General features: G+C 38.4%; 2 protein-coding genes across 6 annotated transcripts in view; one reads left to right on the top strand and one right to left on the bottom strand.

Moving 5' to 3' along the window:
* The window catches only part of Fhos (Formin homology 2 domain containing), a 157638-nt gene extending 136490 nt beyond the window's left edge, over positions 1-21148 (top strand). For 2 of the 4 annotated variants that reach the window (XM_034340355.2, XM_034340356.2), the window contains 8 exons: positions 376-495; positions 2163-2297; positions 2921-3063; positions 4697-4964; positions 5127-5250; positions 9786-9944; positions 13028-13114; positions 19219-21148. In XM_034340355.2, the coding sequence (XP_034196246.1) occupies positions 376-495; positions 2163-2297; positions 2921-3063; positions 4697-4964; positions 5127-5250; positions 9786-9944; positions 13028-13083 (1005 nt within the window). In that variant the 3' untranslated portion in view covers positions 13084-13114; positions 19219-21148. Of the gene's footprint in view, positions 1-375; positions 496-2162; positions 2298-2920; positions 3064-4696; positions 4965-5126; positions 5251-9785; positions 9954-13027; positions 13115-19218 lie in introns of all 4 variants that reach the window. The other 2 variants (XM_034340353.2, XM_034340354.2) reach the window with 1 other exon arrangement.
* A 3365-nt stretch (positions 21149-24513) lies between these two features.
* The window catches only part of Fkbp14 (peptidyl-prolyl cis-trans isomerase Fkb14), a 76360-nt gene continuing 74061 nt past the window's right edge, over positions 24514-26812 (bottom strand). For both annotated transcript variants that reach the window (XM_034340104.2, XM_034340105.2), the window contains exon 4: positions 24514-25711. In XM_034340104.2, the coding sequence (XP_034195995.1) occupies positions 25526-25711 (186 nt within the window). In that variant the 3' untranslated portion in view covers positions 24514-25525. The remainder of the gene's footprint in view (positions 25712-26812) is intronic.

Raw genomic sequence — 26812 nt, 5'->3', positions numbered from 1 at the left:
ACATATACTCCCCTTTATTACTATCATTTTGATCTAGAAATATTGGAGTGCAATGTATTATTGCCTCTTCTGCCTTTGAAGGAACAAATTGATCTATTTTCAAAATGACCTATTCTAAGAAAATCTATAAAAATAAATTAAATATTTTCAAACATGTGTCCATTTGATATACATTATATTTTTTTTTAAATCATATTTGTACTGTACATGTATTTCTTTTCTGCTTCCTATATAAACGGAAATATCACGTGTCGAGGGAAATAGAGAAGAATGTAACAAAATACATAAGAAGTGTAAAATTTCACGAAGCAGCTAACGCGGCGTGCGAAAGAAATGGAAAAGAAAAATAATTGTAAACCGTCTTTGTGACTTTAGGAAATTGCGGACCCTTTGATGGATCTGAAGCAAGGAATGGAAACGCTGCGAGTGAATAAAACGTTCCGCGGGATTCTGAGCACGCTCCTTTCGATCGGGATATTCCTCAACGGAAATGAGGTAGGTATTGAATGCCAGCCAAATGATATCCGCTTAATCCGTTCGTCCGTCTACGTCACGGTTAGGTCCGTGTTGAATCGATATCCATCAGTGTCGATAATTTTCGTGTAACCATTGCTCGATGGCTCGGAAAAAGGTGGCGAATGGGTACTGGACGTTGCCTGGATCGTTGCCACGTTTTTGGACAGAGAAGCCATCGGACAATCACGTTCTCCTTTGTTTCCAGTGTTCGTAGCTGTTCTGAGTACTTTGCACCTTCGTTCACGTTGATTTTGCGGTTACAATTGCTTGTTATTTTGGAGATTGAGGGAAAATACGTGGATTGTTTTATACGCTTTTAGGCATTTTATAAGATATTTTTGATATTGGCGTAACTAGATAACGGCCAGGGTGGGTGTCCATTTTAAGGTGTTAAGATTCTGAGATTCTAAGTTTCTAGGATTCTAAAATTTTATAATCTTAAGGTTCTAAAATTCGGAGATTCTAAGCTTCCAAAATTCCAAGATTCCTAAATTTCAAAATTCTAAAATTTAAACATTCTAAAACTCCGAAATTCTAAAATTCTCAAATTCTGATATTTCAAAATTCCAAAATTCTATATATACCACGTGCCTACCGCAACAAAAGTTCCAGTTACGCCAGTGTCGTTAACCCTTTTTATTAGTAACATAAATAAGATCGTAAGTTCTTTACTAATAAAATTATATAAAATAAAAAAATCACGCTTCTGACCACAGAAGCCAGAACAGTACCCGCTTTCGTGTTCGCAGCACTGAAATTCAAGATATAAAACGCGCAAACGTTGTATTCCCATGAATAGTCGTGCAAGATGCTGCACGAACTTGATTCAACTCAGGACGGTTCTTTTGCATCAATCATCGTTCACTTCCATTCGAATACGTTAACAACAAAAGTTCTTTGAGGGCGTACTAATCGTTTCTTATCATTTCTTCAACGTCCTTTTACACGACACGCTCGTTTATTGAAGTTGTCGCTCGTTTGCGAGAACCTCTCTCCTTCCTCGTGTTTCACAGTAAATTAGCGAGCAAGAAGAAGAAGGAAAAAAAAGTTACGAGCCGAACGAAATTTGTTATGCAGATTGTTAAATTTCGCCTGGTTCGGAGCCCCTCGGCTATTTGAATAATCTGACTTTAACGGCGGTAAGAGCGGAATTTATATTCGCGGAAGATCGTCGTTTCTAAATGTTCCGTCACGAACGGTAAACTCGTAAAGCCAACGGATACAGCTTTACGCTTTGAATTTTAGATTCTTTTTTTTTCCTTTGCCGTTTCCGCGACACCTTATTAGCGCTTTTTACCTCACTCTAGAATCCTGCTTTATGAGCTCACTGTAGGCTCCAATATCTGTAGACACTTTGTCCGTATCGTCGTGATCTTCTAAAACCGAATTTCGGTTATCTTAAGACGATTAACATTATTTGCCGGATTACCTAATGGAAACACCGTAGAATGTTCGAACGGAAATCCGTAGCGAATTGAGAATTCAGTTCCGGTCGGGTTGGAAAAGCAACGACATCGATTCCAGGTTTTCACGACAATTACGTTAGAGAGTAAAGTGGTCAGAAGCGTCGAGTAGAGAGGTAAAACGTAGAAGTTAGCCGGTACGATATTCCGAGCATTGCTGAAACGTCGCCGTGCCTTTTTCAGGTGAAGGGCTTTCAGCTGGAATACCTCGCCAAAGTACCTGAAGTGAAGGATACGGTTCACAAGCACTCATTGCTTCATCACCTTTGCCACATGGTGATGGAAAAGTTTCCGGATTCCACGGATCTCTATTCGGAGGTGAGTTAGAAACCGAGAGAGTAAGCTTACTTTCGTCACGAACAAAGTGGATAAAACTTTAGTTTCGCGACACAAGTATAACCGAGGATACCTTTGCGAAATCGCGACCGAACTTAGATACCTCTCCTCTCCCATAGAACTTCTTTGGATACCATTACGAATACCATTCCGTGAAATTGTATCTACCACACGCGGCTAATTCTTGTTCTCGTGTAATTAGATACTGCGCCAATTTGCATGCAAATCATTTTCATTTTATCGTACTATTATTTACAAATTATCATAATTGCATCGTTAAAAGTTTATTAACATTTTTGAGACCCGAAACTATGAAATCTTCGAAGGCCCCCTTGATTGATAAATTTGGTTCAAAAATTAAAATTTATTGTAAATGACATTTTTTGGTATAGTAAATAAAAGGTCTAGCCCATGGCTGCAGGTCTCTTTATAAACATTTAATTTTTTAACAAAATTCATAATGGTATTCAATGCACTTTTATTATTAAAATTGCTTCCCTCGGTTAGAAATTAATCAACGCCAAAACTTTTGATAATCCTTTCGATCAACTCGGTGATTAAATTAATTTTCCTGTAACCACGATCGATGGAAATTATATGTTTAGATCGGCGCTGTGACAAGAGCCTCGAAGATTGATTTCGACGAGCTCGCGTCCAACATAAGTAAACTGGAAAGCGAGTGCAAGGCATCCTGGGATCACCTAAAGCTCATCGCGAAACACGACGGGTCCACGATGATGAAAGTCAAGTGAGTATCACGCTCTGTATCCTATTTTTCGCGCCAAGAAACCGCGATTCTCATCGGTTAGACAATAGAAAGAAAGTTTCTCTAGCGCAACTTTCGATCGCGAAAATTTCCGAAGATCTAACCGATGTTCGATAAACTCGCGACAGACCTTTTTCCAGCAAGGAAACTGGCACAGCTCCAAATGGCACCGCCATTAATTACTGAAAGCGTATTTCTTCCTTCCTCGCTGCTCGTCCGCTTCTACCTTTTTTCTACTTTTATTTTATTTCACCTTATCCCTTTTCTACTTTGAGCTTCGCGGCGGATCTTCGAAGCTTTTATCCGTTCATCCCCCGTCCCTTGAACTTGCCCTTATCTGACTCAGCTATATCGGATAATCTTCTCCTCGTTTTTTCTTCTTTGTTTAACTTTTTATTTTTATTTTTTTTTTCTCTCGGGAAACGAACACAGATGGCTGTGGAACGAGATCACAGCCTATACGGGCGTAGAAAAAGTGGTATCGGTATTTGAAACCTTATTACAAGGTATTGGAACTTGTTCCAGTGACATAAGTGCCCCTTTTTTCTTCAGTTTTCTAACGATAACTATCGATTCATAAAAATCTGATTCATAATCGTTAAATATAATGTCGTAAATAAAGAAATAAATAATATCACTCGCACCCCTTTAGTTTTAAGGGTCTCAATTTAAATTATTTTGAAGTTTGTTTGAAATGTAAATAAACTAACGAGGTCGTCTGTCATCTGGGATCAGAAAACAAAGAAATAAAACTTTATCATACCATCTCTTTCTCTACCTATTACCTATAAAGAAATTAAATAATGCCCCTGTAAATTTTCAATTTCTAAGAGAACACGATGAAATAAAAATTCTTTCAACTATTTCGATCATTATCGATGTTGCCCCTTTCTGGTCGCAAAATGATCCTTTGTTCCCAGTACTCGCGTTTAATAGTATTTACAGTTGGCCCTCGCCGAGAACAATACCCGTGTCTGTGATGGCAGACAAATCTCGTACTTAATTGCAAGTGCTGTAAGTAGCTGTCACTCGAGCAACATTTCATATCCTGCGGTGTCAATGTACGCTGTTATTTCCCGCAGATATACCGCGGTGATATTTTGTTTAACGGTGAAACGTCTGGTTTTAATGGTGCACCCGTGTTAATTAACTGTAACGGGACGTCCTAAATGCCGGTCGAGTTAATTCGTTTTTGCCTGAAACTCGTTTCGGCGGATCCTCTGAGTCGGCTTCCTCTTCGAGAGTAATGGAAATGTTTCGTGTAAAAAATTGCCATCGGTGATTGCTTTTTTGCCATCTCTGTCAGAACAACGATTGGTCGATCCTTCGGATAAGAAGCGCGTCAAGCGTTAATTTCTTACGTTAGGTAGTTTTCAGCTACGGAATGCGGAAAGCGAACACGCGTGATAATGAAATTTTAAGTTCATGGTCAAAATATTAATCACTTAAATATTTAGATATCCATAAACCGAAAGTACGTATTTTCAAAATCGTGTCTTTTACATAATTTTTATTATCTGACAGCTGTCGAAAAAAAATTATTCATCACTTATTTAAGAAAAAGAAAATGTATACATTCCATTAATTATGTTATGAAATATTTCTGTTGCACCAGGATGTCGGATTTCCTGGCGGACTGCGCGGAGAGAATAATCGTGCTGGGCATCGTCCACAGGCGGATCATAAATCGATTTCATAAGTTCGTGCTGTGGTTGGGTATCCCTTTGCACAGGGTGCAGGACACCAAACCAAACGAGTTCTGTCGGATCGTGTCCGAATTTGCGCTCGAATATAGGACGACCCGTGAACGAGTGATACAGCAGCTGGAGAAAAAAGCGAATCATCGTGAACGAAATAAGACCAGGGGAAAAATGATCACAGAGGTAAGCGAAGGAAAATGCATTGCTTTCTTTTTACTAAAAGAATCGATTTCTTTTTTTTTTCTCCTACCGTTGCATGAATATTCCTCCTGTCCGCATTTTCATTTCTGCGACGCAACGCTGTTTTCGTGAATGAGATTTCGATGTTTCCTTTGAATGTTACAGGTTGGTAAATTCAGGACGAAAGAGGATCGCGCGGATGCGGAGCTCAGACAGCTGCTCGGAAGCGATATCTCCGATGTCGAGAGTATTCACGGTACCTTACCCTGGAGGAGACAGAGGAAAGATGGTGAGTTCTGTCCTTCTTTCACTTTTCTCTACCCCTTTACTTCCGATAGTTTTCTTCATCCCTGGTCAATCGATGTCCTTACTCGTTTCCTGTACGATGCGCTTTTACTTCCTCCTCGACGAGTTCCTCTTCCGCTACTCGTGATTCTTCTTACACGCGATGTCGTAACTTTCAATCGTAACTTTGATACCTGGGTCAATAAAGTTGAGTTCGGCTGAATGGAGATGAGTATAAATAAAATCTTTACGCGGTCGTATCTTTCGCGAGAAATGCTTGTATAGCGGTGTGTAAAAATATTTCCCCGCTTTTTACAAATGAATTCGCGTGATCTGAGAAACAACCACGGAATTCGTGGATATGTATTAAATCGACATTGATTTAATATCCACTTTTGAAACATAGAAGCGCGGGAAGATATTTAAATTTAAAATAAAAATTAAGGTGTCATGTTATAAACACAAAATTTATTTGCACATCTGATAGATTACATAAGCTATACATAATAAAAAATAATAATTTTATAATAATTGTTAATTCAAATTTATCAGTAGTAAAGTTCAAAGCTCAAAGGATTGGATAAGGATTAAAAAAAACATTTTATTAATGGATAATAACATATCTTTATTGAGTAAATTGAAATGTTCAATCTTTAATATACTAAAAATAAAACGTTCTTCTTCGAGTATAAATATCTATCGTTAAAAAATAGTATGTCCACGGGCAGCGATTCATCCCTGTCAATTTCCGGTGTTATGATATTCAAGGAAAATGATCGTCACGTGTGTCGGACATGATAGCATTCTGCGAATCGTTTTCTCGCCGAGCATGGGGACGCAATTTGCAACGCGAATCCCTTTTCTGCGCTCCGCATCGTTCATTGATCGAGGCGCATTCTAATATCCTGCTGCCGACAAGTTTCATATTTCTACATTACGCGATGTCTGGCTCCGCGAGACCGTAGAATGCAGAACGAGGCAATAAAACGCAATAATACCGTCGCTCGTTACGCTCGATCGAAGGACAAAGATCGTCGCAATAGTTACACGCGTATTATTTTCTTTTCCCTTTCGTCTGCTTTCGCAGAAACTAGCCATTGGCCATTCATTTCTGGGCGAAGATGGAATTTCTGGTAGAAAATTTCTTCCTCCTAGTCTCCTCCACTCTTAGGCTTTTCCGAATTTACGGGTTTCTTATCTCTTCGAAAGGGGATCATTTTTGTAGGCTTCCTCGATTTCCAAATTGCCGAATTCCCTTCTAAGCTTCTTTGGGTTCCGGGTTCTCGACCTTTCCCATAGGCTTTATCGAGTTCCGGGGTTGGTGGACCCCGCCGTAGACCTTTCTTTCCTCCAACTTCCGTCTTTCCCCTCAGGCATTTCCTAAATAATCGTCAAAATTAAAATTTCAAGAATCTCTATTCCCCTTAACACCATTTTTCCCAGTGAAGTCTACTTTGCTTGATACTGTACTCCTGCGGAAAAATTTGATAATTGCCAATTTTCTTTCGTTATTAAAACAATTTCAATCTGTAATATTTTACAATAAGTAAAAATATTGCTTCGTTATTAATCTGCAAGGAACACCTTTTACGTATTCTTTCATCCCTTCCCAATAATGCGCACAATGCAGGCAAAACTTTTTCATTGCTGGGACACTTTGGACGTAGCTAGGACCAGGTAAAAGTCGGTTGAACTTTTCACAGGGTCGTTTTTAGGGGGGCGGAAATATAACGCGTCGCTCTAAAAGGGTGGCTACCCGCTGCAGATAAGAACAAAGTGAGAAAATTTCTCCTCGTTTCCGTAATACTGTAGCCTGCGGCGGCGCGCGAGATAAATGCCCTCCTTAAGCAAACGCTCTCCAGGCGAGATTCGGGGATAGCGCCGGCTCATTTCGCGGTGTTACCGGAAAATGAAAAGTAACGGCATCGAGATTTCACAACACTTCGGCGGTTGCGTTCTTGCAGCTCGCTGAAAACGCGAATATCACGTTCAGAAGATAATCCCGTGCGAGAGGTTTATGTTGTTTTCACAGATGCGCACCATATTTTCCTGTGACCCGAAATGTTTCTCTTTTCGTTGAGATTTTTGTTTGTTTTGAAAAGAGTATATTTCGCAGAATTAGCTGATGATATTTGTAGTCTACTACGTGTCACGTGTGTAATTCAGATTCTTTTGTAGACTTTAATATGTCTTACTGGAATAGTTGTAATATTGTCGTAATATGAATTACTGGATAAATTAAAATTCTACGTAATAAAATGAGATAAAAACATGGAATAATATTTTTAATTTAAAAGTTAAGTTATCTTGATAATTAACAATCGGTATGTGTTCATTTTACCATAATATGTTGAATAAAACACAGGTATTAGTCTTATATGTCTGATTATAGGGATATGTCTGACAATCCATTGACTCGTACTACTTAGAAATCAGTAATTTCTATCTATCTTCTGTTTCACTCAATTTTACCTCAAAAACATATATGATTCTTCTTTCTATGCTTATTATAAATTCTCACAATTAAATATAATTGATTTTCTTTTATTGTTAATCATCCCTTAGCCAAATTGTTAATATCTGTTCTGTAGTTGATGAAGTTAACACAAGGTGATACCGAGCAAGAAATAGCAAAGTCACGCTATCAACGGTGCAATCTTTTTTGCCTTACCGCAGTATCGTGCAAATGGTGCTATTTCAGCGCCGATCGAACGCATTTTACGGTAACTTCCGGCGTTCCAACAGGGAATTAGCTATTGGCCGACACGAGGCGATGATCACGGCGTTCACTCAAGAACGAGCGAACAATGAAGGAACTGATACCCTGTAGGTCGCACGAGATCGTCTTAGGATTGTGACCGCGAATCACCTTTTAACCCCCGCAGGCGACGTAGGAATTTTTATTCTCGCCCAGGAAGAATGGCCGCGTAAAGGAGGAGAACCGAGCTACCCTTTTACGGCTCGTAAACTTCCAGGTCCTCGTGTATTACCGCGGCTGCAACCATCATAACTTCTCCTCCTTTTATTCCCCTGTATGCTCTTCTATAAAATACCTAAACGGTCTGCGCCTAAGTCCTCCCTTTGCTACCACTTCACCCGTGATCCCGCATCGTGAACACCTACAAGCGTCCTGTGAATCCTTCGTCGTATCCCTGCTACAACAAGCTCGCCATTTGTCGTGACAGATTTTACTCGACCCCCGGGGGCATATTTTGGCCCGTTATTGCATTCATATCCGCGGTTTCCGTGAGAGGATTTTATTTATGTCAAGATTGTCGAGGACGGAAGTGCTTCTGTAGGATCTAATCCTTCTTCTTGCTTCGGGGATACTGTTAACTTGATGAAAGGATTTAATGCAACAGTGAAAATTTAATTTTCGTGAAGGTGAAAATTAAATGGGTTTCTGACTTTGGAATTTTCGAGATAAAATGTTTCGTTACTTTGTAATTTGACAGTCTTGTCCTGTGTATGTTAATTAAATAATTTATAGGATAATTACTAGCATCAATAAACATGCAAAATGAAGGAGAATTATGGCAGAATCTTCCGTCTCCCTTCTCTCTCTCTTTCACCATACGGATAAACAAATTTGTTATGAACACGAACGGTGAGATGGCAAGCGAAGAGAAGCGTAGGGAAGTTCCATGAATACACGAGCGCGATTTGCAAATTCATGCGATCGTTTGGCGTTTCAAAGCCGCGTCGAATATCAAGCTACCCCCTGCAAGCAGCAACAAAATTGAAGTCATTTAACCTTACCTTTCCTGTTGTCGCGGAGTGCCAGTAGTCCAGCGGAGTCGAGGAAATTCAGGACCTAACCAGGGTTTGACCGCATCGCCAAACTTTCCCCTTTTCTTTTACCTTCGTCCATGGAAATTCCTCCGAATCGGTACTATCTCTTTCTCTATCTCCCCTCAACTTCTCGGTTCTTCGTATCGGATTTACACAGTCAGAGAGACCGCCAATGGAGGCTTCTTTCAGACGAGTTTCAAAGAAGCTCTCAGAGGAGCTCCATACCCCGGTGCTTTTGACGGTTTCCAAGTTTCTAGCCCGCGCCGCGTGCCGAGAGTAAAGAGACTATTCCGCGAAGAGTTAGCCGTAGAAGCGGAAATAAGAATGGCTGCCGCTCCTCGGGATCTCCGAGTAAATGACGCGGCGTGAAGATGCCGGTTAGACGGAAATATATGTGGAGGATTGTTGGCGACGAAGGGGATACTCTCTATTGAACGAGGCGTAATGTTATAATGCTCGGGGCGTTTAAGGGTGCCGTTAAGCTCGCGATTTAATGGGCTTTCAGTTTCTTCTCGCCCACCGAGCTGACTCTTTTCAGATGCGTCGGGTGATTGAATGTGCCTTTTTAGGATTTAATGTCAGTCATTTGGAAGGTAACACGGTATAATGTAGGTAGATATTACGTCGTTAATGTTAGATTGATAAGAACGATGGATTTAATATTTGTTATTGCTGAAATTATTAAGACATTTCCAGTGTTCATAAAATATCGGAGATTTGAGAAGGAATGGAAAAATGGTGTTTCAGGTCGCACTGCATTGGGCCCGTTGCTTCGCGATGAGAACACTAATGGAAACCTGACTGACGGGGACGACGAGTTGCTGGAATCATTGGTGAAGACAGCGACGAAAACGCCAGCGACCAGGACGACGCCCAGGGAACGCAAGAGGACCAGACACGCCGATCGTAAGTCTTGTAAGTGTGATCCCCGCACCCTGCACCTGGCCTCCCTTCTTCCGTGCTGATCGATCTATTTCTGTCCCTGCGAAAGATCGATCGTTCGATCGGACCGCTGCCAATATGTTTCTTGCGTCTCTTTCACGGCATATTTATGGAGCGAATTTTTCGACGGCTCGTTGGCATTTCTTTTTCCAAATTTTTTTTTTTTCATTTGCGTTCGCGATATATCGATCGTTCGTAAGTTACGTGACTGTCGTTCTTGATTCTCTTATGAAATATCGATCGTTCATAGAACACGGATTAAATTTTCAATTTTTAATCTTGGTATTTCCTAAATTTATTATTAATTAAAATTTTCTATAATTCATAAAAAATTTTTAACCATTCCTTGGATTATAGTACACCATCGAAAGTTTCTCATTCACATTCAGACTGTTTATAATATTTTTATAAAATCTTCGTTTTTCATTATTTGTAAGAAAAGGAATGTCAGGAATAAGGTCCTTTTTGTATCCTGCTCTATAATGCTCGATTGAACAGATAGACGATCCCTTGCGATGAGTTAGCTGTTCGATTGAACGTGTCCTCTGTGGGGAATACAATTTTTCAAAGATTGATTAATCGCTACTAAAATTTGAAACATGTTTTTCTTATAATTGTTCTTGTAAAAAATTGGTACTGTTGAGTATTTTATAAAATAATATAAACTTACAATATACACTTGGTATATTATACAAATTCATTTTATTTTATTTTATCTAGAATTTTTTTTTTAATGATAGATTTTATAAATTCATCGACAAAAAATATTAGGTAAAAGCCGCGTTAGAATTAATTAAAAAGATTCCCCTTGAGGGACGAAATGCTTGCGCATTTTTATCCGTATCCTTAGGGGAATTCTCCCTGTGGAAATTGCTCTTCCAGACCGTCTTTGAACGTAGCAACGTGACTTTAGAGCGTGTAATTATCAATTTTCGTTTATCATTTCTCGAGGTTTATTTCGCTTCGCTTATTATTGCATTCCCCTGGGAAATAGAGCAGCTTCGATACATTATAGAATCAATTTAAAGATTAATATTCGCGTCTTGGGAACGTCTCCGTGCCCTACTATAAAATAGAAACGAAAATCTATCTTTCAAGTATATTACAAGTTGAATTTCCTTCTATTTAAAGAAATTTCTCAACACTTCGGATTTTCTTTTTGCCTCAAAACAGAAAAATTCGGTCCATAAATAGAGACGTAGTAAATGATAGATCGATAAACGGAAGTTTGAAGCCAAAATTCAGAACGCCAGTGATCGAGGACGATCAATGATATCGTCCCTTCGATCGTCGTCAAATTTTTCTTGAGCACCTTATTAGCACCCGATCTTCCATCACCTTTTCTCTCAAACTCGCCAACTTTTTTTCAATCTTATCTTTTCAAATTGTACAAAAAATGATATTAAGAAAATGTCCGCGTTGCATGTAAGGTCGGAGCCACCATAGTGGTTTTGTTATCCCTCAAGGCTACAGAAAGAAGTGGAAAACTTCAAGAAATTATTTCTGATCATCATAAAACTTAGCATCTAAGAATTTCTGGTACGCTTATAACGAATTTCTAGTGAAATTTTCAATATGCCTCTCCGGAGGTTGAGAAGCTGATGTAAAAATGATCGGATACCAGCGGCTAGAATAAATAAATTGCCTCGACGAGGACAAAGTTCCAGGGCCGTGCAGTCGCGCAGGTCGGGTAAAAGATTTTTAAACCATTTTCCAAGCAACATCTGCGGTGGCAGACTTTTTTTTCGAACGCCTTTTCAACGAAACCGAGGAGCCTCTACAGTTTGACAGAAGTGTCATTTGCATTTTATATTGCAGCCATTCAGTTTCGGAGGTTTTCAGAGTCGCGGCCCTCGTTTTCATAGGCGAATGACGCATCGACGTTTGAAAAATCCGACGGATTTTCTCGCTCTAAACTCGACCGGGGCCGTTAGCTTTTGTTGTTTGCAGAATATCGTCGGGAATTTGTTTTCCAGTACTATCGGTACTTCAATAGAGTTTTTCTCCTCTATGAAATAGAACAAAAGAGGACGTGAAAACAAAATCAACGGAAGATGAAACGTTGATATTTCGAAACGTGAAAATTTATAAAATAACAGGCACACACTATTCTTCTCGATCCTTAATGAAATTTTCTATTTATCTTCTATTTATTTCATATTTATCAACATAAAACAATTTTTTTTTTAATAATATTGTCCTAATTAAGGGTAAATTGTTTCCATTACCTTAAGAAAAAAGAAAATCGTGATTTATTATTTAAGCTACAAGAATTGTGCTTAATTTACACAAGTAAGATGTATCCTCTTGTATAGTCGATGCATTCGGCGAAGAAGGTGTTAAAGAAAACATTACACCCATTCGCCGTAAGAGAAATTGTATAATAACCTGGGGTGCAGAGGGCGAGTAGCCATAAGGCGAAGAATCGAGGATCGTTAAGGGAAAATAACAATTGTCGTTGGGTTAGCGTGCGTACACCAGCAATTCGTGAGGCGTTTCACACTTGTGGAAAAGCTCTACCCTCGTTTTTCCTTTTTCTTCCTCTTTTTCTATCCCGAATTATCCAGTTTAAGGTGGCGTGTGGCAAGGGGTGTGGTGATAGCTTGACTACACATACGTATACATTCGTGTACAGTCTTCTAAAAGGGTGTATAAGCTTGTACACGTATATATACGGGGTGTCTCCCAACTACCATCAACCGGAGAGTGATTCTATATAGAAAAACAAATAAAAAATATACAGTAAAATTGTTTTCGAATAATTAAAATTATAGTGTATCATTCTATACCTATGTATACAAGTTAATAGTTTTTAAATGTATCATCAGTCATTATTTTTATGCAAATAATTAGAAAAATCTGATTTGAAACGTTCAGTTTTCTTAACAATAAAATTAAATACAGAATAAAAATTTATTTTACATTGCACGTGGAATCATCCCTTAACTGATGGTATTAACTAATTCAAGACACCCTGTATATACGGTGGTGGTTGTTAACGGGGTAGCCTAGCTGTTCTTCCCTTCCTCTTTTTTTCTGTCTGACAGTGAAGCGATCGCGCACCCGGGAGAACAACACCACACCGGAAGGGTATCAGCCCTGAAGGGCTACCGATCGTGACCGACGCGATGAAGGTTCGCTGGTTTTTCGATTAAACACAACTTTCTTTTTTTTTCTCTTCCTCTGTCTTTGTGCGTATCTCTTTTTACTCTTATCTTCTCTGCGGCTACTGGAATGCAATCTTTGCTTCTTTCTTTCTGTCTGAGCATCCCCTGCTTGTCCCTTTCAGCATGTGTCCCTATGGAGTGTTTTAACGTCGGTGTTTCCTTTCTTTAAGACCTTAATTAGGATTCTCTTGGCCAGACTTGCCGCTTGATTTATTTATAATGTGGTTTTCTTTTGCTTGTTGTTTGATATTAGTGTTTAGTGTTTAATAGAAATATTAATAGGGTTGGGTACAAACGAAAATAAGGACTCTTCATATTTTTTAATTAAATTTGAAATTTTATTATACGGGTCCCTCTTTTCTTGTGAAAAATCTTTGTGAAAAATTAATACAGTATTAGTGTACACGTTTTTGTATAAAGCAAAGAATGTTGAATAAGGTTAAGAGTACACGTTGCAGATTTTCGTATTGGAATTTCATGGTGAGGGAACGGTTCGATTCCTCCTCGAAAATCATCAGGTTTCGTGATTTCGGTTGAAAAGTCGAATAAGTTCAGGCTTATGGAAAGTTTAAGTAAAAAGTTTGCCTTTTGCGTGTAACCTACACCCCTGCGGTACAAGTTTCCTCAACTCTACAAGAAATCGCAGAAGGCGAATGCATTTACCTTAACCGAACTTCTGCCAGAGCTAAAACAGTCTACATCTTCATACAGTCATTTTGAGAAACGATCCTTATCAGACTATGCTTTCAGATCGGGTAAAGAAAATATATTTTAACAAAACAATCGTCTATTGTATCTAAGTAATGGATACAATTTATAAGTACCTCCTTGTGTTAATTTGGGGGAAAATTTACTTGGTCAGTATATTTATTAATTAATGGTAATTACTTATTAAATCATCAGTATATATCTATGATTATTTTCATACAGATCAGTCTAATCTTTTGCATTAATCGTTTTTATTGTTTCCAATGTGTACTTAAAAAGATGGAGGGGGTTAATTTTGTACCCTCAATTAAATACTTTTAGAAATCACAAGAAAGAAAGTATTTTAATTGAAATACTGTTTAGTATAGTACTAATCACTTATATATTGTGTAGTAATATTTTTCTTATAAATACCGATCAAATTAATCAAAATTAATTAGTAAAAATTCTGGCCCAATAAATAGCAACGTTAATTTTCAACCATCTCTCCAACTATAGCCCTGTCAAAAGGGTTAATAATTGCCTTGATATATATGCCCACTTTCACCATGGCAATGAACGTGTCAAGCAATTAACTTTGCCCGAAAGACACGGCGGATTTGCATGAACGAGGAGGAAATGATTTCGACTCTTAATTCGCTAGTACGTGCTGGTGGAAGCGCAATGAATTCTTACGAAGCTTCCTTTGGCCGATGTTTAATGATCACGAACGCTGTATACACGGTTGTCATGCATTCGGATAAAGGGAAAGTGATAAATCGACGGAATCCTGAATAATTCAAGCGAAGCGCTTGACGAACACGTATGTATGGATTCGCGAGCATCGAATTTGCATACGTAGCATATAAATATGGCAGCATTTATTTTTCGAAGTTTACCCAAAAGCGATAAATTCAGGGACTTTAACGCGTCAAGGCACTTCGTTTCTGTTTTCATATTCGAAAGAATAACAAGGTTTGATGTTTAAACAAAAATCTTGGCGAACGTGTATCGGTTGCCTTCGAACGAAATTTATTTAGGAGTTTATTTTTCCATAGTTCCTTTTTGTTTAATTGCTCGCTAGATTGGAATTGCAAATTTCTATGAATTCGTAATTATTTGTCGAAGGCTGACACGTGAAACTGCACGAGATTTTCAATTCACTACACGTTGTAAAATCATCTTTCATTGAAACATTTTAAAATGTACAGTGTCGAGTAAAGCAAGTATCCCTAAAGAAAATAAAAATCTTAATTTTCACGATATTAATATTAAAAGTAATTTTAAAATGTTATAGACAGATTACTATATATGCGAATGGCATTAAATTTTTCATTCTAATTCAAAACTGCATCATTCGAGACGGAACAGGAAGTGTAAAGAGAAATTCTGACGTTCGCGTGCAACGTGATTCGCGGTGAAAGATGTTTCTTTAAGCCAAGAAAATATGTCTTCCTAACATTGGCACAAGTTTTTACATCGAAGTTTCCGTGCTCGGTTACATTTCGCATGATATTCACGCGCCGTCCGTGGAAATTTTCAACCACGTCTACTGCATGTCGACAAGGAAGTTCCTAATTTACTGTAATGTATGTAGAATCTTCGAAAGTTAAACGTAGTTAACGAATTGCAATCGTTGATTGTAAAAGCAGAAGCGTGGAAAAGGAACATAGTAGGAAAATTATTATAATCAATACAATCATTGGCACAAAATTGAATCTTCACCTTAGAAGAGTATAATGGAAACTTGAGAGTTAAAGAAATAATTGACTTGTGGACAAAAAAATGATGGTCCTTGTTAACTATGCCATATTTTAAATTAAATAATTTACAAAAAGTCAAAATACTCTTCGATATCGAAGAAGCGATTGAATTGTGAACAAGAAAATTATAGTTTTTACTAATTACAGCATGTTTTAAATTGAATAATTTATATCAATTAGTGAAAGGATTCGTATTCTCTGATATTTTTGCCAATCAAAACGATTATTATTACATGGATGAGCTATGAATACACCAGTGGCTTGTAATTATTAATGAATTCATTCAGGTTAAACAGGCTTTAATATTACTGATAGTAGAATTACGAAAGTGCCTTATGTAACTTGCTCCGCGTTCCCCTACGTATAATATTTCTGCGATGTTACCGTAATACACCTTAATGTACAACGTTCATATACCTGTCGGTTCCACTCCCTAATCATTTCACGAAATAATTCTGCTTGTACATTACGTAACAGGCTTGTTACACGAGCCTGAGGGAGTCCATTTATTGTGAGAATGACTGACACGAGGCTGATTGGTCTTTATAGTGCATCTGCTTTGAAAGAGAATAATGAATTATTTCAAAGGCAGGTGACAATAAGAGAAATACGACAATAATATAAACAGAAAATTAATAATAAACGTGAAAATAATACTGGACGATGTGAAATTCATATTTAGTAACGCAATTAGAGGATCAAAGGCATTGGCGTAACTGAAACTTTTTGCAGGGATGAGGCAAGTCCACAGAATTTTGGATTTTTGGATTTCTGAATTTTTTAATTTTTGGATCTTTGAATCTTTGAATCTTGAAATGATAAGAGGATGGCAACCCACAGTTTTTAGAGAGCTAGGACCACGACATTCCCCTATTACCTAGTTACACCAATGGTGAAACTGTCAGTAGATTTTCTGAAGGTCTTCCAACCGAATAAACATAAACCTGAGAGTGCTAATTAAATTCCAGCTAATACCTTTCGCTAATAGTTCCATATAATCGCATCAACTTGTATCCAAACAGAAATCATTTGACTTTGATCAATCATGTTTAAACGACTTCCTCGATCTCGTTAAATATCCTTTATCATAGTGAAGGAATCAACGAAATATCAGACAGCTTCGATGCTCCTTTGATATCAAATACTGCCAGGAATCAAATTATCATCCCCCTGTATGTGTGTGTCTGTACATGTCGAAAGAAGCAACGAGTGAATAATTTCGTTGGCATCGATCCTCCTTGTTTGTTGCGGCAAATATTTACTAAGTAGTTCAGATAGAGAGCGACTACGAACCGATACACGATAAACACGAATCGACGGCGTCTCGTTAATAACGTGATCACGGAGCGTCGCGGCGCACAGTCGTGTCCCCGAGGCGGGCGGAACGCACACACGTCACGGTAAATAAATCGGGTCGCCCGGGTCCTCCTGTTTGTCGGCCAGTCGAAGCGCGACCGATTTATCCGGGAAACCGGAAGTCAACGGTGCATGAAAATTGGCCAACTCGATGTTCGCTAAAAAATCTTTGCTAACGAAGAGAAATCTTCCCTTTTAATACCTAACGACCCAGTTTCACATAATTGTCGGAGTAATTGGTATTAAAGCTTAGAGGAATTATACAGGCTGCCTCAAAAAAGGTGTACAGTACCGAACAAAGTAGACTTCCCTAGGGAAAATTCCGATATACGATAAGCAGAAATCCTCGAAATTTATATGTATATATATATATGGGGCCTCTTACCCTACGTTGTCATTTTCCCTGAAGCTACCTACCAGAAGAGATGGGAGCCTGGGAAGGGGGAAGTCTATAGGGGGAGCTTGTCGCCATTCTTCTTGGGGAATGCTATTATGCTCGGTACTGTGCACTTGTGGTGAGTGAAATAATTGACAAGAACAGATTTCCGACTAATCTATTAATAAGCTTTCATGGATTACTTCAGAAACTCTCGTTGCAAATAATAAATTGCAAAGAATTTTATGATTTATTTTGTAGCATTTATGATATATGTACGTCCTTTTTAAGGCAGCATATGTATAGAAATTTGGAATAGAAGGATGGTAGAAACGTTTAAGGATATTATAATAGCAGTTTCGAAATTAATTGACCGTTCGAGATTATGAAGCAGTAGTTAACGAACGCTTATTACGAAAAAGAAGGAAAAAAAATCTGAATTTCGAAGAGCAAAGTAATAAGCTTTGTTATCCGTAACCAAGCACTTACGAAACACGTTCCCAGTGGTGTACCATGTTATTGATCTCGTGTTTACGGCCGATAATGAAACCCTAATTACCGAGAGACAATGCGCTTACACTGCTTTCTGTTCGTTAACAACATCAAATAAAATCGATCATACAACGCGATAATTTATTATACATTTTCACCGCTTCCTTTCTGAATTTTTTTTATACCTTTCATTTCTTTATTTCAATAGTTTCATTAAAGTATTAGGTTGTTGCAAATAAAATGAATGACTTAATTACAAAACTTTCAATAACTATTACTGTATTAAAAATGAAAATTGTAACATGGAATTACTATTTTTCAATGTAAATTCCTTTGAATTATTATTAAGTCTTTAATAATTTCGATAACAGTAATCACAAGCATCGAACATCAAAATTATTCAAGCTAAAAGCTGCAAATACCCGTGATAATTTTCCGAATCTATTAACCACTATTCATAATTATATATGCAAGTTCAAACCAGTCATTTGTTATGTGATCAGTCGATGCACGCAGTATTAATAATAAATACCGAATTAATTTGCACTTGATCAATCATTGTTTGAAACGTCTAAATCGTTTGCTATTAATACTTTCATTGATGCTGTCGTAAATCTTCTGAACAGCATTGTTCGAAGTACGTATACAGTATTTTCACGATTCACTAACTCGAATCTTTATCCTCTAATTGATTTTCATGGAACAACTGTATGTAGAGAATTATTTAACAATGGAAATCCATTTTCATTGCATGCAAACTTAATTTGGAATGTTTGCCTCTGACTGACCCATCCAACGGATTATTTTGTTTACTAGATAAATGAACATTTCGTGTATATTTAATTTTGTAACATTTATTAGTTTTAACTGCCAATGTATTTATATATTAATGGGTTTAAAGTTGATATGTTATTAAATAAATCATAGTATTAGAATATTGGAATATTAGAATGTTGAGGCTTTAGGACAGTGGAGTATTTTTAATATTGGAAAATTGGGGCATTCAAAATTATTATTTTGAAGTAAATATTAAGGTATTAAAATAGTAATTGGCGTAACTAGGATTTTTGGCTGGGGTAGTCTTTAATATCTTTGATTCCATTAAATTTTTTAAGAGAATCTTAGAATTTTACAGTTTCGGAATTTTAGAGTTTTAGAATCTTAGAATCTTAGAACCTTGGAATTTTGAAAGTTCAGAATCTTAGAATCTCAGAAGGATAAAAGGATTAGGCCCACTCTGGCTTCTACCTAACTTCGCCAATGATAATTAAGCTAATTTGAAATCGAAAAAATGCGACGTTAAAATATGAACGTTACTCAAAATCTTTATTACATGAAATGTTCAAACTCTAATACCAGCTGAATAGAAATAAATACTAATAATCTAAAATCTGTAGTGCGTAGAACGCTGAAGAATGGCCTCTCGGAAGAGGAGAAGAAACACATCGCCGCCTACATCAAGGGCTACTGACTGTGATAAAAATCAAACCCCGCACCTCGTCCACGAGAAGAGAAGAAAGATCATCGAACCTTCGATAGGACGTTGATGACACGGCCAGAATGTTGCGATTTCACCAAGCTGACACCTACGAACTTGATGCAAAACGAACAACGGAATCGCAAACCCACACCAAGGTTATACGTTAATAGAATTATATATATACATATACATATATATATAGGTATACAAGCATGTATTTCGATCGAACTTTCTGTATATTGACAGAAAGCAATCGGTTTTATGAGGTTTGTTGTCAAAGACAAAAATCGATATCTTCGATTCTATTTTTCGACTTTATTGCGCGCACTGTCGTTCCTTTTTTTAAACAATCTTGGCAACAAATTGCTTAAATTTAAGGGTGCGTTTTCGCGTGATGGTAAGTCTTGATCTTTAATATTATAATACATAGTGTCCATGACTTTTGTGTCACCAAATTTAGTTACTGTATAAGTACAGTCTCTTGACAGTCAAAAGCCATGTTTTAAACAGATATATTTATAATATCTTGATAACGCAAACTAATTATTTCACGTGAAAATGCATTCGAAAGGCTGTAAACTGTAAAAGATGATTCGTGATTTTGATGGGATAGAATTTAATTTAGTGCATGCTATTGCGATCACAGCTATAGAAGTGATTTTATTTAATTAATATTAGATCAATTTCAAGAAAATAAAGTTTTATAGCAATGGCTATTATAAATACGTAAATTTCCTTCGTTGGGTCATTTTTAATAGGCGAGTCCAGGAAATTGTAAGTGTAATTGCACGATTGATTGACGATTTTTAGAAAATATCAAATGACGGAAAATTTTCGTTGAAACAAATTCCTCGTACCGTTAATTAAACTTTGCGGATTAACATTAGAAGGGAAAAATTCATTTTTCCATAGGAGCGTTTGTTTTTAACGAACCTGTCACCTATATGATAAAAAGTGTCGAAATTAGACGATTTTAATTAAATTTCATAATACGATTTCGATGTTCACGGGTCGACCAGAGGGATAAAAACGACGGTAAATAATGAAGATTCGTTCATGAAAGTCCTCGTTTCATACGACTTCCGGTAGCTCGAATGCGGCAGGAGCAAGCTTATGGGTCAGCATTTCGCAAGCGAATGCGGCAACTTTGAAACTTTATATCCTCTCCATCTTTCTTCGTGAAAAAAAGGAAACTTTTCCGATGCATCTTCCATGGTGACAGTTTCCTAGAAATAAATGCTCTGGCACAAAATAGAAAACATTTTTCAGCGACACTCGAATCAATTTTATTTCGAAGTATGGAAAGAAGGCTCTTTTGAATTTCATGAGGATTTATAAACTCGAACGACAGAAACGATAAATGGACAAACGTATCAAACATGTGCCTAATACCAATTTCTAATCCGTCGATGAACAGTGAATTTTTGAAAAATTCACATGTTAATTGCCTTGGAGATCTTGCTGACTTTGATTAAAAATTAAATAACCGTATCTTTGTGAAATCAGATGATCATATATTTGAGAATTATTGAAAATTGAAATAATTATATCTTTTGTAAATGAGATGATTTTCCACTGCGTCAATTAACGTGTTAATAAAGTCTAGAAATAAAGTATTGTCTTTATTGTATAAAAAAGAAAGAATTGTGATCAATTCTACAGGTACGTAGGTAAAGTATTTCAATACTTAGAAAATTTGTAAACGGTGTGATTTGTTCTGCGGGAGGAGCAACCTAGAAACTTAATTAATTTAATCATTACCTTACTATCGCGCGTCCTGTGCGCGCAATTATTGTAATTTTCGACGAGAATGATTCTTGAAATAAATCTTGAGAACAGTAATAAAAGAATTGTTTCATTGATTTTCTACCTTAACTTCTTAAATCCTTTGATTTACAGTTTGTGAATTTTGGTGAGGACAAGGTAAGTCATCATCAAGAAGGCATTTTATCCCCCTTTTGGGCACTCGTAAAGACCACCCACTGCAATTATTTATCATCATGTCCCTCTTTACGGACGAAGGCCCACCATTCCCAATTATTCATTATTTTATACTTCCTTATGGGCCTTGTACTTACGCCCCACCCTTGTCCCACTGCTGTCAACCGTTTGACCTATACCGAGGTGACAACTACTCCAGTCTTATAGCGACCACCGAGAGGTAAGGCACTTCATTTTCAGAGCCCATCAAATAAGTTCACAAGGGATGCTCTTGTGAACCTCGGCTAACTTCTTGTAGACCTAGGGTCTCTTGCGTATACCTTGCAACCCTTGCAGAACCTTTGCATCCCTTGTGTCATTTGTATCTCTTGCCTGTCCCTCGCTTCCCTTACAAATTCTTGAGTCCCTTATATTCCTATAACCTGTACATTTCTGCAGCCCTTATTCAGTACACCCCAGCAACCCTTACATCTCTGTATTCCTTACATCTCTGCAACCCTTACATCTCTGTGTCCCTTACATCTCTGCAACCCTTTATATCCATGCATTGCAGTCTCTAGCATTCAAAATCGGACCTAAAATTTTGGCCCTCTAGCGGCAAAAATGTGAACTAAATTCTCGATGTCGAATCAGCGCCCTCTGAGGGCAGAAAAAGGAACTAAAGCTTGCAGAAATTTTGGCCCTCTAGCGGCAAAAATGTGAACTAAAATTTCGATGTCGAATCAGCGCCATCTGGTGGCGAAAAAAGGAACTAAATCTTGCTCAATTTCTGGCCCTCTGGCGGCAAAAATGTGAACTAAAATTTCGATGTCGAATCAACGCCATCTGGTGGCGAAAAAAGGAACTAAATCTTGCTCGATTTCTGGCCCTCTGGCGGCAAAAATGTGAACTAAAATTTCGATGTCGAATCAGCGCCCTCTGGTGGCGAAAAAAGGAACTAAATCTTGCTCGATTTCTGGCCCTCTGGCGGCAAAAATGTGAACTAAAATTTCGATGTCGAATCAGCGCCCTCTGGTGGCGAAAAAGGGAACTAAATCTTGCTCAATTTCTGGCCCTCTGGTGGCAAAAATGTGAACTAAAATTTCGATGTCGAATCGGCGTCCTCTGACGGCCAAAAAAGGAACTACATTTCGCAGAAACTCTGGCGCTCTGGTACAGGGATGTAAGGGTTGTAATGGTTAAAGGCGTATAAGGGATGTGCGGATGTAAGGCATGCAGTGATGTAAGGGATGCAGAGGTGTTAAGGAATGCAGGCATGTAAGGAAAGCAAGGATGTAAGGAAAGCAGGGATGTGAGGAATGCAGAGACGTAAGGGATGCAGGTATATAAAGGAAGCAGGGATGTGAGAAATGCAGATTTATAAAAAAAGCAGGAATGTAGGGGATGGTATATAAAGAAAGCAGGGATGTGAGGAATGCAGAGACGTAAGGGGTGCAGGTATATAAAGGAAGCAGGGATTTGAGAAATGCAGGTTTATAAGAAAAGCAGGAATGTAAGGAATGCAGGTATATAAAGAAAGCAGGGATGTGAGGAATCCAGAGATGTAAGGAATGGAATGGTACAAGGCATACGGGTATACAATGATTTTGGGGGTAGTCCCCGCGGGATCCATGAAAAGGATGAAAAAGATAAATATCTGCGAAGGGTGGCCTTGGTCCATAAAAGGAAATAAGATTATGAACAACTGGAGAGGGTGAGTCTGGGGCCATGAAGAGGGATAAAATAATAAATGACTTCTGAGTGTGGTCCCGGCAAGTCCCACAAATAGGAGTAAAATAATGAATAAAAGGATAAAATAATATGCGAGGCAAACAGAAGTAATTAAATCAACACGCTCATCCTCCTAATGTGTTTGTTCAATAAGTTAAGAAATATAGCAAATTAAATGATCGCACAAAATTAAATAAGAGTATATCTATGTTTAACTGGTGGTAGATCCGCACCCCTCGGCGGTCACCATAAGACTGAGAACGTTTCATTTCGCGCTAGGTCGAATGACTGACAACGGTGCCGCAGCCAGCTACCTTTACTCGAATCAGTGGCTGTAAATATTTTTTTTTTTTAACGTGGAGAAATCTTGCACAAGACTCCCTACCGTCCCTGGGGGGCGGCAGGGGAGTGTCCGATTCCTACTGACTAAAACCCCACGGCGACCAATACTGGCGCTCAAGGAGGGCTCCGGGACTTTATGTGTATTACTCCGGCGCCTTCCATGTCTAGCACACAAGTGCCCATCTCAGGGGAGAACGAAACAAAGATCTACCTCTGACACCGGGGATCGCATCCGGTGCCGAGCTTTCTTCGGGCTGCGTGCAAAGGCGTCCGGAGCGCCCACTCCTGACGCCTGCGGCCCTGATGGACCTACCCATAATATCTATTGTTGACTAAAGGGCCTGATCAGCTTCCCCTTGCTGCGCCTCTTCGCTCTGTCCACGTTGGTGGTGGCTCGAAAACAAAAACATGTCCAGTCTTGTTGGATCTGTAGTTACCGGAAGATGGGTGGGAAACCGTATACCGCCATTTTTTGGGGGGAAGCCTGATTTAATAACGAATGTATACTTAATGTAGCAGCCTATTAATCATGCTGTTGACAGCGCTGTCTTTGGGGGAAGGGGGAGAGTGTGGCCAACACTGAGTGACACCCAATTTTTTCAGCTTATGATCGATACCGACGACATTTTACAAAATAAAATAATTCCAAGTTAATAATATAATGAATTACGCTTTTAAATATCATGAATTACCGCACTGGGTGATGCTAGGAACGTCACTGGCTGTTAATCTGGTATTTCATATGTATGTATGAATCTAATATTTCATGAAGAGGAATGATTCAATTTGTCTTCAATAAAAATCGAATCCTTTAAATCAACGAAAAGGACAAAGGGAATAAGATTTAAAGTGGGGTAGGAATGAACCAACTCGCCTTGTATAACAAACTGTGCTCAAGACACACGATTTATTAATTAACCTTCGTCCATCTTTAACAACATACAATATAATGTAGTAATAAAAACGTATCAATTTAAAAATGTAATAATGATAGCTTCGATCATGCGAGAAAAAGATCTCGTCTATGCGACCGCCATTCATTTCCACCACGCATCCTCGAAAATTTTTTTTTCCTCTCTCTGTTTACGTCGTTTCCCACTTCGAGTTTCCTTTTCCGGTCCAATTTTAAGCCTCTCGCGTGACATTCGTGACCGAGAATGCCGGTGGGGTTTGATGCTCGTGAAAAAGGGGATCGGGGGTGTTGTGATACAGCGAAGAGGGTTAGATAAAAAAAAAAGAAACAAAAGAAGAAGCTTTCGAGAGAAAGGACAGAAACGTTTCTTTCGCGTGTGATTTATAGCACCGTTAAGTCGATGCGCTTAATTGATATACGCTAACAACTATAGTCGTGTAGAAAAAACACTTTCTCTCGGTTTCTCTTTCTCACCCTATCTCTTTTTCTCTCTTCTATCTTTCATAATCTTTCTCTCTTTCTTCCGTCCTCCCTGTCACTCTTTTTCTTTCTATCTATATTTATATTTATATATATATATATATCATTATGTTAAGTAAAACAGCCTCGCTTCCCGCCAGGATTTCGACCAGCACTCGACCAGTGTCTTCGCGGTTTACTCTTCTTCAAAGCCGCGCACTTAACTGTTGTTTCGCGTTTAAACGCGTCATTGTGAACAGCATCCACGAGCGAAAAGCGTAAGGTCCTTTGAAAACTTTTCAGACGTAGCTTTCCCTCTTCGGAGCCCGTGTAATTATTGTTTCGCTCGATCAACAGCGTCGAGTCTGTTGCTTCTCTTCCTCGGGAACCTCTTCGTCTTCGTTAACGCGTTCGAGCGTCCCAGTTCGAGAATATACAGAGAGTTTCGTCTCCTGATTTCCTTACTGTACAGAGTAACAGTCAGTCCGACGATCGATGAAGAGGAATGCCTGCGAACGAATTTATATTTGATGAGCGTCGAGTGTTATATTTTTCTGCTTCTTCGATCAACACTGGCGAGAGAAACTTCCCAACGAGGAAGAGAACCGTTTCTTCAGCATCTCTTTTGTCCCTCGAAAGATTTTCACCGAGTTGCAGACGAAGCGGATGTTTGATAGTCCACGGATAAAACGATCGATCACGATCGATACACAACTGTCTGTGACTCTCAGTGGTGACGTTCGCGGACCGGATAGGATTCGAAGAGGCGATTCCGCACGGATGTGAACACGTGGTGGCGCGAGACACGACGCCGACGGCGACGCGGTGCTCGAAGACACGGCGACGCGGCACGAAGACTTCAGAGCTCGTCGTGCTTCGGCCCGGTGAACTCGTCGTGGGAGATGAAGCCATTCTTGTCCTTGTCCTCGTGCTGGAAGATTTCCTCCACTAGCTTATCGTGTTCCCCCAGCATCTTCTTTACCTCCTCGTTCTCGCTGCCACCCTGCTCCGCTTCGATCAGCTGTTTCCTCAGGTACTCGCTCACCTGCGCAAACATAACACGAAATTCAATTTCAAGGAAGCATTTTTCTTTTCTTTATTCTTCAACGACGGGCTGTTAGCAATAATTTCAATTGAATGAAGAAAATGTTAATGTTTATTTTATTGTTAGTCTAAGCATCAGATCTGGGTCACGAGTGACTCGGCACCGTCGTTTAAGAATAAACTCTGATGACTATCAGCGTAATTAGATAGGGGCCAGAGTGAGCCTTTAAAATCTTGAATGGCCCCTCCCCAAAAATGTGGACCATCACTATTGTAAAATTTTAAGATTCCAAAATTTCAGATCTTCTACACTTCAGAATTGCAACGTCGCAAATCCTGAAAATTTCAGAATTTCCAAATATTAAAAATCCAGAGTTTCAAGATTTTAAAGTTCCAAAATTCTAAAATTTCAAAATGTCTAAGGTATCTGGCCCACCTTAGAAAAAGGTCTAAGTTACCCTAGTGTTAATGACAAAATGTGATCCTTGTAAATTCCAGGTTATTACTAAATATATTTTGAAAATTGTTCAATAAATTATGTTTCTGTTTATTGAAACATAGAAGAAATGAAAAATTGCAAACATAGTTCCAAATTCACTTCGATGTAATATATCTCCGCTCGAGAAGTTGCACAATATTTCAAAGCGATCAAAATGTATCTACACATATACATATAGATACACGAAGCAAGGGTGGAAAAATGGCAAAGGATTTAGTTGCTTCTGTTTGTTACGGTCGAAAAAAGGTGAAAAACGTTTCGAGCTACAACTCTTTCCCCTGTACAATGTGTACACGTTAATCCTTTGCACTTGCACGCAGAGATAAAGCTGGCAGGCAGCAATGTCGTGATTGGTCTCTACTTTGATCCGCACCAATTTTACAACGTAAAAGAAGCTGTTAGTTGATTTTTTTTTATTAAACCACAAGAAAAAGTTGTAACACAAAATTCTCGCGAATGAGTTTGATTAACTTTTCATGCAAAATAAAAATTTGTCGAACTAAATTTTGGCAAGTTGTACTTAATACATAATTATTAAAACTATACTTATGCTACAACCGTCACCAACAATGACCCTTAAAAAGAAATTAAAAGAGATCTTGC

The sequence above is a fragment of the Osmia lignaria genome, chromosome 10, assembly GCF_051020975.1.
Source record: "Osmia lignaria lignaria isolate PbOS001 chromosome 10, iyOsmLign1, whole genome shotgun sequence".
Lineage (NCBI taxonomy): Eukaryota > Metazoa > Arthropoda > Insecta > Hymenoptera > Megachilidae > Osmia > Osmia lignaria.
The sequence above is the reverse complement of the archived record's forward strand: the minus strand, read 5'-3'. Positions and strand labels throughout refer to the sequence as shown.